This window comes from Beauveria bassiana, assembly GCF_000280675.1.
Source record: "Beauveria bassiana ARSEF 2860 unplaced genomic scaffold BBA_S00073, whole genome shotgun sequence".
Lineage (NCBI taxonomy): Eukaryota > Fungi > Ascomycota > Sordariomycetes > Hypocreales > Cordycipitaceae > Beauveria > Beauveria bassiana.
The window spans coordinates 42,161-52,670 of NW_007930908.1; the positions used below are offsets into that span (position 1 = coordinate 42,161).

At 48.3% G+C, this 10,510-nt stretch overlaps 4 protein-coding genes across 4 annotated transcripts in view; 2 read left to right on the top strand and 2 right to left on the bottom strand.

Moving 5' to 3' along the window:
• Positions 1-1,540: 1,540 nt before the first annotated feature.
• Positions 1,541-2,691, bottom strand: BBA_09904 (uncharacterized protein; the record flags this gene model as incomplete). Its single annotated transcript, XM_008605001.1, has 2 exons — positions 1,541-2,575; positions 2,623-2,691. The coding sequence occupies 2 exons, from the start codon at positions 2,689-2,691 to the stop codon at positions 1,541-1,543; spliced, it is 1,104 nt and encodes a 367-aa protein (XP_008603223.1).
• A 1,289-nt stretch (positions 2,692-3,980) lies between these two features.
• Positions 3,981-4,841, bottom strand: BBA_09905 (uncharacterized protein; the record flags this gene model as incomplete). The annotated part of the gene is made up of 2 exons (XM_008605002.1): positions 3,981-4,133; positions 4,539-4,841. The coding sequence occupies 2 exons, from the start codon at positions 4,839-4,841 to the stop codon at positions 3,981-3,983; spliced, it is 456 nt and encodes a 151-aa protein (XP_008603224.1).
• A 572-nt stretch (positions 4,842-5,413) lies between these two features.
• On the top strand, positions 5,414-7,636 carry BBA_09906 (uncharacterized protein; the record flags this gene model as incomplete). The annotated part of the gene is made up of 2 exons (XM_008605003.1): positions 5,414-6,222; positions 6,271-7,636. 2 exons carry the CDS (start codon positions 5,414-5,416, stop codon positions 7,634-7,636), a joined length of 2,175 nt encoding a protein of 724 aa, XP_008603225.1.
• Positions 7,637-10,058: 2,422 nt separating this feature from the next.
• Positions 10,059-10,510, top strand: part of BBA_09907 (uncharacterized protein) — a gene marked incomplete at both ends in the record, with an annotated part of 987 nt that continues 535 nt past the window's right edge. The window contains one exon of the mRNA XM_008605004.1: positions 10,059-10,440. Within this exon, the coding sequence (XP_008603226.1) occupies positions 10,059-10,440 (382 nt within the window). The remainder of the gene's footprint in view (positions 10,441-10,510) is intronic.

Below are 10,510 nucleotides of genomic sequence, written 5' to 3' on the forward strand. Positions count from 1 at the left end.
AGATGAGATGCCCAAGTTCCTCCAAGGCTTTTCCATATGAGAGTGACCCAGTACGCTGCAATATGATCGCTTCGAGGCTCAGGAGAGCGATATAGACATTTCTATCTAATTTCTCCAAACCTTGCACATTTCGGACGAGATTTCGAGTATCGTCGACGACTAGGACGGCATTCTGAATATCGTTAAAGACTATTTCGGAAAGCAAGAGACCAAGGTGGCGTATTTTAGACGCCGTAAGATCCAAAAATTTGTCCATTTGGGGGTTTCTGGTCATTGCCTCGGTGCTGGAAGGTAACAGGTTTATGTGTTGCGGAGGAAAAATGCCGATGCGTCTCACATAATCGAGTCCAGCGTCGTATGGCAACATGGATGAGTATAATGAATCATGATACCGAGGGTTCTGATGAGCCATAATCAAAGGTCTAGAATATGCAAGAAATTATAATATAGGGAAACAAAGGTAAAGAGAGAAGAATCACTAAGATGTAGGCAATCTATTCTTCTTATAATTGACCAGAAAGGGAGCTTACCGGTCACTAGCTACCACCGCCGCACGCCTACTCCTCCTCGTCTGTGAGCTTGAATCTGTGCCTGAAAACAATACACCATCAGTGCGGCACGTTCCCTAGCCTGATAGCAGCGAACCCCGCCGAAAGCTCACCATAACGTTCTTCAGAAATAGACAGATCTCGAATGAACACATAGAGCTCCTAACACTTTTCCTCGTCAGACAAATACCAAGTTTTCACCGAGACATCATGGCGTCTAGCTGTTTCGTGAATAGCCCTCTTCAAATGCATCTATGTCGAATTAGTATCAGGGACGAGACTATATCACTGTTACTGACCAGAGCTTCGCGCAATACGACTTTGTCCGCCTTGGGCCACTCCCACCTGTTCCAATCGCGAATGACCCCTACTACCTCTTGGCTCAGACACACGGAGTCTGCACGTATTGTAGCATTTCCTAGGGGGATCCGTTGAATTTCCCAGAGGCGATTATTTTTGCCCATATGCCGGCTCCACAGATGTTGCGCATCACGGAAACCTTGGTTGAACCTTCCTACGATTAGTTATGCGACCGAATACAATTGGAACGGAGACAAACCCCATGGCGTGGTCACGCAAATCGTCTCCGAAATCGTCCGTATAAGCCATCTGCCACAGTCATTGAATGGGTGGTCTAGCTTGCCTGCAGAAAAGCTGGTAAAGAGAAGAAGTAGGCCGCCTTTACCTGACTTTAAGTCCGGGCAAGACCTGTAGTTATCTGGGCCCTAGTATATCCGGATACCTTCCCGCGCGGCCGCGCCCAGTCACATCAGAGCCATAATAATACGAAGAGCAATGAACAGCTGTAACTCTCAGCCTCTAACCCCTTCTCTATTTATTTTTCATAAGTGGAACTAGAATCATAACTACAACTATTCTTCATCACAATTCAAAGCGAACTAAATTCTCGAATTCCTTCCAAAATTGAATGATTATAAACTCATGTAGGTCCTCTGTCTACTTAGGACTAATGACTAGCACGTTCCGTATCCTTATTTTCTATACAACTTATCACACACAATAGCTTTTGCAGAATCATGGCTAGTCTGGCCATCAAATCTTGTATACCAATAGTCATCCCAGTCAATGCATGTGCTTCCTTCTTTGGTACACATGTTTCTCATGTCCTTGACGTTAATCGCCTCCCCCAACAGAACCGACATGAACTTCGCAGCCTGCCCTCTCCATATAGGCCAGGACCTCATTGATTTGTCTAACGCGCGGGTCAAGGAGTTGATCGTCGCACGCGATACATCGTTGGTCTGCAGATTCAGAAACTCATGTATGGAGTGTTGAGTCAGCTCATCCTTGCTCAAAGCGAAGGAGGCAACCACATACAACACTAGCCGGCTCGGCGTTTGGCAATCTCGAATGCTGTTCCGGAGACGATTGCGTACGGAGTGCAAATAGTCCCCAGGAAGCCCTAGTCGAGTACTTTGGAGGCGTCGAAAGATGATGAAGAGGGCCTCATGACCGTCGTCCCAAGTGCAACTGAACTCGCGCGCAACGCTAGCGGTAAACGCCGTGAACTTCTGAGCATCCCCATAGGAAAGGCCACATTGCGCTTCCCATGGCAGACTCTCGAGTGTGCGAATAGGTAAATACTCTGGTCGCAGAAATTGTTGTAGATTGTCCATGCTTGGTTCCCTCTGCAGCAACTTGCATTGTCTGATGATTCCTGCAAGCTTGGCGATCTCCACATAGGTTACCTCAGACCCGATACCGACCATAGACAGGTATGTCTTCCGGTTTTGCTGAAATGTCCGAGTGAAATCGAAAATCTCTTGTTGATGGTAACTCTTCATAGCACGAGACTGCTCCAAGACACATCGAATTAATGCAACTTGGTGCTTCCATGTGTCGTCGTCAGAGCCAGTCTGCAAGTCTCGCATTTTCTGCCTCACTAGGCCGATTACATCGTCTTCGTCGTAACCACATAGATCCTCCAAGCTTTGCGCGTCGTTGGTACTTGTGAAACAGATCAGCACGAGTGCTTGGCTAAACTTTTTGCGACTAGGCCCTGTCAACTGTTTGATGTTAGTGTAATTTTGAGTGTGCGATGAAACGTTGGTACCTCTAAATCGACTAGAACGCGTTGAATGTGTTCACTTGCGGGAAGTTCTCGTACGGACAGGTTGAGCATTCTGATAGCTTTAGTTATGCAAGTTGATGCGAACGTGAGCTGTGTCTGGGGGCAGGCACTTGCTTATGTAGAAAGTAAAGCAAAACACGCCGTTTGATCTGAACCGAATGTCCGCACAACGTTGTGTGAATGGCTCCCTAGGCTAAAGAACATTGGTCGTGTTGTGTTGATGCCGGGAGGATCTTGCCGCTTCGTGTGCCTTCCTAATGTGGCTGTTTGGTGTTAGATTCGTAACATCCATGTCGCAAAAGAGAAAGTACCTTTTCGCTGTGCTGGCAAAGAAGTAATGCTTCCAACAGACGCGCAACGGGCAATCAGTGCACCCGGCTATAGAAAGCACATTTACCTCTATGATTTCCGCATCCAAGACACATTCTGTGCAGGGAGCGCCGGTGTACTTCTTCCTTATATGGTGACTCATGTGTACAAGAGATTGGAATGTGAAATAATTATGATTGAAACAAAATTTTCCAGTTTAGAATGCATAGTAGTATTTATACCGTTTCAGATGGAGTCGAAATATCTCGGCTCGCATCCCTCGTGAACAGCGGGTGACCATTGTGTGTAAACTTGGCGCTCTTCCTCACACCCTTGGTCTTGATGACAAAACGGCGTCGGTCACACAGACCCCGAAATACCACCGAAGCGTGCGGGAATGCTTGAAACCTTGGTGCTACTTCAGTTCTGAACTGCTTGCAAATTCTAACCGCAATTCGGCAAACAGGCGAAGGTATAATTATCCTCGGTGAATGCGCATAGGCGACCCTGGATGTTTTTGTAGTAAATGTAAAGGTCGACTTCCATGTTCATGACTTCGCAGCAACGACATTCTGCAGAGTTGAGTCTTTGACACACACAATCGATACAGTGATCTTAGATATAATTCAAGGGATGGGTAGTCCGCTAAATGGTCATCCATTTTCTAGTTGTGTTGGGGCGCGTAGAAGCAGAAGAAAAGTGGCCCAACAATTCTTTCAGATTTCAAAGAAGACAAAGTATTTGAGTCTGTCTAGTAGAATACTAGTGCTTCGCCAAGTGTGTTGCATTCATTTTGGCCCTCGGACTGCGGCTTTCTTATCTTTGACAAATCCATGTACGAAGTGGTCCTCATAGCACTCCGACATACACAAGCCTCAGCCGCGCACCTAGGGCGGCTTCCCTAATTGCTCAATTGGAAGTCAATACACAACGATACGGCTCACCTGAGTGATATCTACATCTACGGCACATTCTGTAAGGAGCATCTGCATATTCTTTTCGTTCGTAGCTGTATTTTCGATATAGTACAGTTATACAATGATACCGGCCTGATCCCGGTGACATAGGCTCTGCTGCGACTGGCCATCCATCCAGCTAACAGACCTCCGCCTGTTTGACGTAGCTTCGGCACGCTTCTTGTCTGACCTGCTCTTGATCAATCGCATCTCTGTATGTGCAGCTGACTGAACAATTTCAAACAGTGAGAATGCGCATTGCACGCCAAAATGGTATCTGAGTGGCCCTTTCGCAAATGAGTAAAAGCCCATACAAAGTCTCGTTGTGGTTATCAAGACGCGCAACAATAAACGAATGAAATCAGACCGTAGGGGGGGCGGGAGTGATGGATTACTCTGCCGTTTGACTATGTGATAAAGTAGAATAGCCGCAAACGATCCGTTAATCATGGCTGGAAAGGCCCATACCGCCCCAGAACGCCACTTCCAGATGCCAAAGGCAATCCACAGTGCTGAGGGAAATGTAATGCATAGACCGGCGAGCTGTCTCCCGGGAATTCGATCCGAAACAGCGTAAAGAATAGTCATCTGCATTTGTAAGCTTGGATAACGATGCGTAGGAATGATTCATACCTCAGAACCGGCGAAGCATATGGCAATGGTGGCTTGCCACATTATCCCAGGAACGGCATCTGGTAAGCCACGCTTGTGCGCAATGCCAATCCATAATGAACAGGCTATATTACCAAAGAGGAAGAGAAGAGCCAGCACGACTGCCGATACGTAGTGCTTGTCGTGGTACCAGCTCTGGGTAGCGCCCAGGCGAAGCTTGAAACGACGCCAGTTCTGAAGCGTGTTGGCAATGTAGAACAACGAGCCGAGTCCGCAAAAAACGGCATCAGTGATGAGTTCTTCTCTGCTCATGAAGCGCTGCATCATGAGTGGCGGTGAAGCCTCCTCGAAAAATCAATCACGAACCATGGTCTACCTTTATGACTAGAACACGTTCGCGGCTGTCCGATATGCTATATGATATCTCGCACCTTGAATCGGTCCGACGAACTGACCAAGACAGGTAGGCGCCTTGTTTCAATCTCTCCTTGGGACGAGACACCCCATATACGAGACACCCATGTACGGCGACCGAAGCCTGCTGCCAGTATGATAGTACCCTGTATATTGATACTTTAATTAGAGTGGAAACTCTTCGATGATTTCCTTCCTCCTTGCAGGTGATTGTCGCTTTTGAAAGCTCATCGAAGCGTGGATATGACTGGGCGTCGGCGGATCATTTCCTAATCGACCAAATATTTGGCCACCCAAATATTTGGTCGATTAGGAAATGATCCGCCGACGCCGTGCCCCGGTCTTTGCCTGTTCAGGTAAAGTGAAGCACTTGAGCCTTTCGGACTAGCTCGCCTTGTCTGTCTCATCACTCGTCTCCTCTTCTGCCTCCTTGAAGCAGTGGTCTGGCCAACCTTTCTCCTTGCACACTAACTTTCTGCACTATGGCCACAGATCTCGCCAACTCACCTGTTCTCAACGACTTTTCGAGCTTTTTCAAAGTTTGGCCGCTTTTTCGAGCTCGCACTAAAGAAGCCTTGCTTGACAAGCTTCGCCCACATCTGGTTGATTGTGTACATCTCATTCGACGCCTGGAACCACAGCTGTTCCATACTATAACCACAGAACAGCAAGCGAACGCAACGCCTTCTAGCCATCCATCGCCTCTATCATCTACAGTCTCCCGTACATCCACATATACTGAAGCACCACCGACCATCTCACAGCCTCCTTCACCGACTATAGAACTGAGGCCACGAACGTCTTCTGCAGCACAGTCGTTATCAGTTGCACAGAAACCGCGCCCGCCGACTACATCAAAATACTTGCCCGGGTTGCCGGAAGATATACGAAAAACAATATGTCGTACAACGGCCAAAGAATTCTTCAGGACAGCTCGCGATCCGAAAGACTGCACAGACTATTTTCTGGCTCTGGTCCAAGTCGAGAAAAATACATGGCTAAATGCCATCCAGCAACGCTTCCTCAGCCTTGGAATATTTCACTTGCGAGAGCGCATATTACATCAGGGAACCAGAGGTTATAATGGGAGCGAAGACCGATGGCATTGCACTGAAAAGGCAGCGAAGGACGCCATTGTTCATGCGGCAGCAGTCAACAATCCCGACATCACCGAAGAAAAAATAAGAAAGGTCATCAGCCGGAATATCAGTCGAGGCAAAAGATACATGGGCATTGCGCAAGAATTCTCGATCAGCGCCGTTGTTAGTCTTTGTCCAAACTACACTGACTTGTGAGAGGATTGGACCATTTGCACTGCAGCCATCAGCTAACCGTCTAGTTACGAGGCGCGACTACCGACTGAACAAAACAAAAATCGAAGGGTTTTTATATCCGAACTGAGGGCAGGAGGTGCCAAAACAACCGCTGAGTTTGATGAACTAGCCGGTTCGTCGAATCTGCTCGAGACGGCAGCCCGACGATATCTGCAATGGATCTATGCCGACTGTGAGGATTGGTTTAGCAGGCACAGCGAGATTTGGCTTCCGAACGAGAATGTCACGCTACAGAATAACACTCTCCGCGTGCCTCAGCCCCCAAACACGACTGAAACATCAGCTCCCTTCCTTAATATGCTTGCTGAGACTGCTTTATCTAGCACAAATCCGCCGCGCACCATGGCGAGAGAGAGTCTACAATTAAATGGGAGCGTTGCGACAAATTCAGCTATTTTAGAGGCGCCAAGAGACGAACTCGTACGCGATCATGCTGTGCAGCATGAGGATCTGATTCGGCAAGCAAATTATAGCATATCTTCAACTGCTGCCCAAAGTCAAGCCGATCAGAATCCTGATTCGTCCTTCGATCTTCAATCCCTATTTGGAGAAGCTGAGCCTGCCGTGCAAAGTGCTGCAGTCTCCTCTGAGTCAGAAATGCACCATTTTTCTGAGATGGTCGAGGAAGCTGAGCCAATCGTGAATAGCAGGCGCGTAAGGTCTACGCCCAACCATACAAGTTGCGGACAGAAAAGATTAGGTGATAGCGAAGTCTGTCTATCCTCAAAGAGGCAGAAGAATGACGAGAGAACTGGGGATCACGCTGGAACATTCAATGTACAAGCCAGTTGGTTTACCGGCCTCTTGGATGGTAGCATTCCTAACAGCGCATCTGAAGAGAGCCTTGGCGATATTGTCTTCAACGTACAACCTGGCTGGTTTGCGGGTTTCTCCGATGGCACTTTCCCTGACAGAGAGGCGGGAGACGGTTTTAGAGACACCGTTGGCAACAACATAAACGTGCAGCCTGGCTGGTTTGCGGGCTTCCCAGGCACTTCCAATGGTATGGACGCTGGAGACAGCTTTGACAACACCAGCGTCAACGTACATCCTGGCTGGTTTGCGGGCTTTCCAGGCAGTCTTTTCGATAGCGTCCAATCCGCTGCGATTTCTTCAGAAATGGAGACTGGAGACGGCGTTGACCCTACTAGCATCGCCTCTATTGGGCACTTGTCAAGCAACACTGGTCTCGACGTGCGTCCCGATTTCAATCCCATTATTGATGTCGGTGGATCTCCCATCCAGGCAGATGCGAGCAGTGCAGCAGCCTCGGTCTTGTGTTTCTCGTCGGTCGCAAGTTCATCCGGCCCTCAAGATATACTTCACCATACGCAAAATAACGGTTCGCGCCAGATGTGCTCGTTTGGATAAGTCTGGTCAATTTCCCAGGTCTAAGTCGATTTGACTATCCATAGCAAGTATAATGTACATTCATTGTCCACTTGTATGGTGATCTGCCCTAAGATATGTCCCATTTCTTGCAGTGGGAGTGCAACACTTCTGCCATCATGGTGTATGCTATACCCTTGTCCCTCGATCAGTATTAAGTCGCCCGCATCGAAGTTGTATTTGTAGTCTTTAGCATCCCCAGAAATTCGCATCATGATGACTTTCCTATTCGGACTCTACTTCTTCTCAGTACTCAGGGCATCGTCATATAGATATTCTCGACATACCAACTGGAATATAGGCTTGATGATAGGGACAAGGCGCTCGTTTATGGCTGGCGGATGATACTCATACATTTGGCCATTGATAGAAACCCACTGATCTGGATTTTGCTTGACATGGTCCAACAGCTGTGTCAACTGCAGCCGGACCTGCAGGTCGAGCGGAGTTGTCTGGAGCGTCGAGGTCATGAGATTTATCCCGCAGAAGCCAGGGAGCCTTGTTCGCCGTCAAGGGACTTTGCGTTCTTTATAAAAAATCTTTTTGCTTTTTGGATGAGGGTAAGTATTGTCAGGCACGTCGCCGCGGGGCAGAACGAGTGAGGGGCATATTGACATTGGGCCTCGAGAGTGCTGGGTTGGCACGTGATCTTTCACGTGACTATTGCGTCATTGGCAGAAACGGCCCAGGTTCATAGATATCATAACCGTGTGACGCAATTTTGAAAATTGAATAGCGGGTTCTATCATTTAATGAACCTTTGTACTAGCTAGCTACGCAGCGCAATTCATCGTGTTGATGGAGAGCGAGCTTGGAACCAACGCTTACTTAGCCAGAGGCAGTAGCATGGGTAGCTAACAACGTTAACTATGTTCTTTTTGCATCACGAATAACTCCCCCTGGCTGGCCTTACAGGAGACTCGTCAATGCATGCAACACAGCAAGTCCTAGACAGTTGGCTGATAAGCTTGCGGAACGAGACCGACTTGCACTGGTCTATAGGGTGCTGCCGGGCTCCTACCGCTGCGATGCCAAACTGCCACAAATCATAGAGCAAGTGACCAGGCTTCGGATTAAGCAGCAAGAATTCGATCAAAGGCATAAAAGTGGTGGCAAATGACAAGATAATTGACCGGCTATTTGCGTTTACATTTTCGTGGCTACAGCCATGGGCACAATGGCTTTCCCCCAAATCTCCACACATTTCGCTAATCTGAGCCTCCGCACACCACCTGGCAGCCGCGCATCATTATTGCGACCGAGAAAAACAAGGTGGTGAGCCAAGGAACAACGAAGAAATCAACTTCGTGCGCTGATCGCCTAAATAAGGGCTCCGGCAGAACACCACCGCTGGCACTTAGTGCAGCAGGGGTCCATCATTGTGCTGCTACGCATCAATCGACATTATAGAAACAAGTGTACGGAGAATCACCTATGACGATAGATTAGAACGAGTACAACTATCAACCAGTCATGAGCAAACAAGAAACTGGCAGACGAGGGTGGTGTGTAACTCCCTTTCCCTTCGATTCGAGGTAAAAGATCAGAGGTTGTTTACATGCTCTTGGCCCAGTGCTTCTTATTAGCACTGGTACTGATCAGGATGGGTCTCCCAGTGGATGCTGGAATGCCAGGTCGACTACTTAGGTTTGGATCGGCGGCTCCAGAAAAAGAAGCGTAATATGAAGCAAAGTAAAGATAGCACGGAGGTTACAACACTTTCAAAAGATCAGCGGTCTGCTGCGGGCGGAGGCACGAATGGCCCAACAACGGTTGCAAAGGCAGCATTGGCAGAGAACAAGGTACAAGTAGACACGGCCGGCGCAACTGTGTCCGCTGTGGGGGTTGTTGCCCATTGTGGGCCACCTGTCTACAGTGCTGCGCTGTCAAAGGTTTTTTAGTAATTTCGTCGCCAAACACATAGCAAACAGAACGATTTCTTTTCAGAGCACTGACAGTATCTCCCATCTAGAGTGCCTGACGCATCGTTAGGCATCAAGATATCCATTTTCCACTCGCTGCAGAGAAGCTTTTGGCACCACAGTTGTGGGAGGCATGTGCCGCAACAAGCCGTCACAGCAAAGCAGATGGGCTCAGTGACATCCTGAAACAAGCGGTATGGCAGATACGTGTCAATAAAACAGGCTGCACAACTAAGACAACAACAGAGCGTTAAGGCGTATTGGCTAGTAGTCGCATTCGCCTATTAACTAGCGGTTGGCCTCGCTTTTTAAAAGGGGAAATGGATGTCACCGTTACAGTAGGGGAGAAAGTTGGCCTCAGGCTACAACAGCAGTGGACACGCCTTGGGCAACTACCTACCGTTTGTAGTGGGGAACTCCAAATCGCTTCTACAATTAGCCTGCAACCTTGCCTAATCAACATTATCCATCAATCGCTTCAGATGTCTGAAAGAATTCGGGAGCTCGAAAAGCAGCTGCAGCACGAGCGACGCGAAAAGGAAGAAGCAAAGGCACGGGAGGAGAACGAGCGACGCGAAAAGGAGAAAGAGAAACTCAAAAACCAAAAGACGACTTTAACAGAGTACTTGCATAATTGTCACTTCGACATTTACCAAAAACTCAGGCTCGCTGGCGCTTCGGAGAGCTCTACTGGCCTCGCAACCTCGGTCGACGGCAAATACTATCCCAAGTGGCTTCGCCCTTGGACAGACTTTAGTGCCTATCATCGACAGGAACACTTCAACGATATTATCCGCGTCTGCGGTGAGGGTCGAGTTTTCCATCAGAAGAGCACAACAGTTGACATCGGGATGAGCTTCGATCGTAAAGAAGCCGGTTACGAAAATGCGATCGACCACTTCGAGAAAACAGCAGTCGAGGACCCTACCTGGAG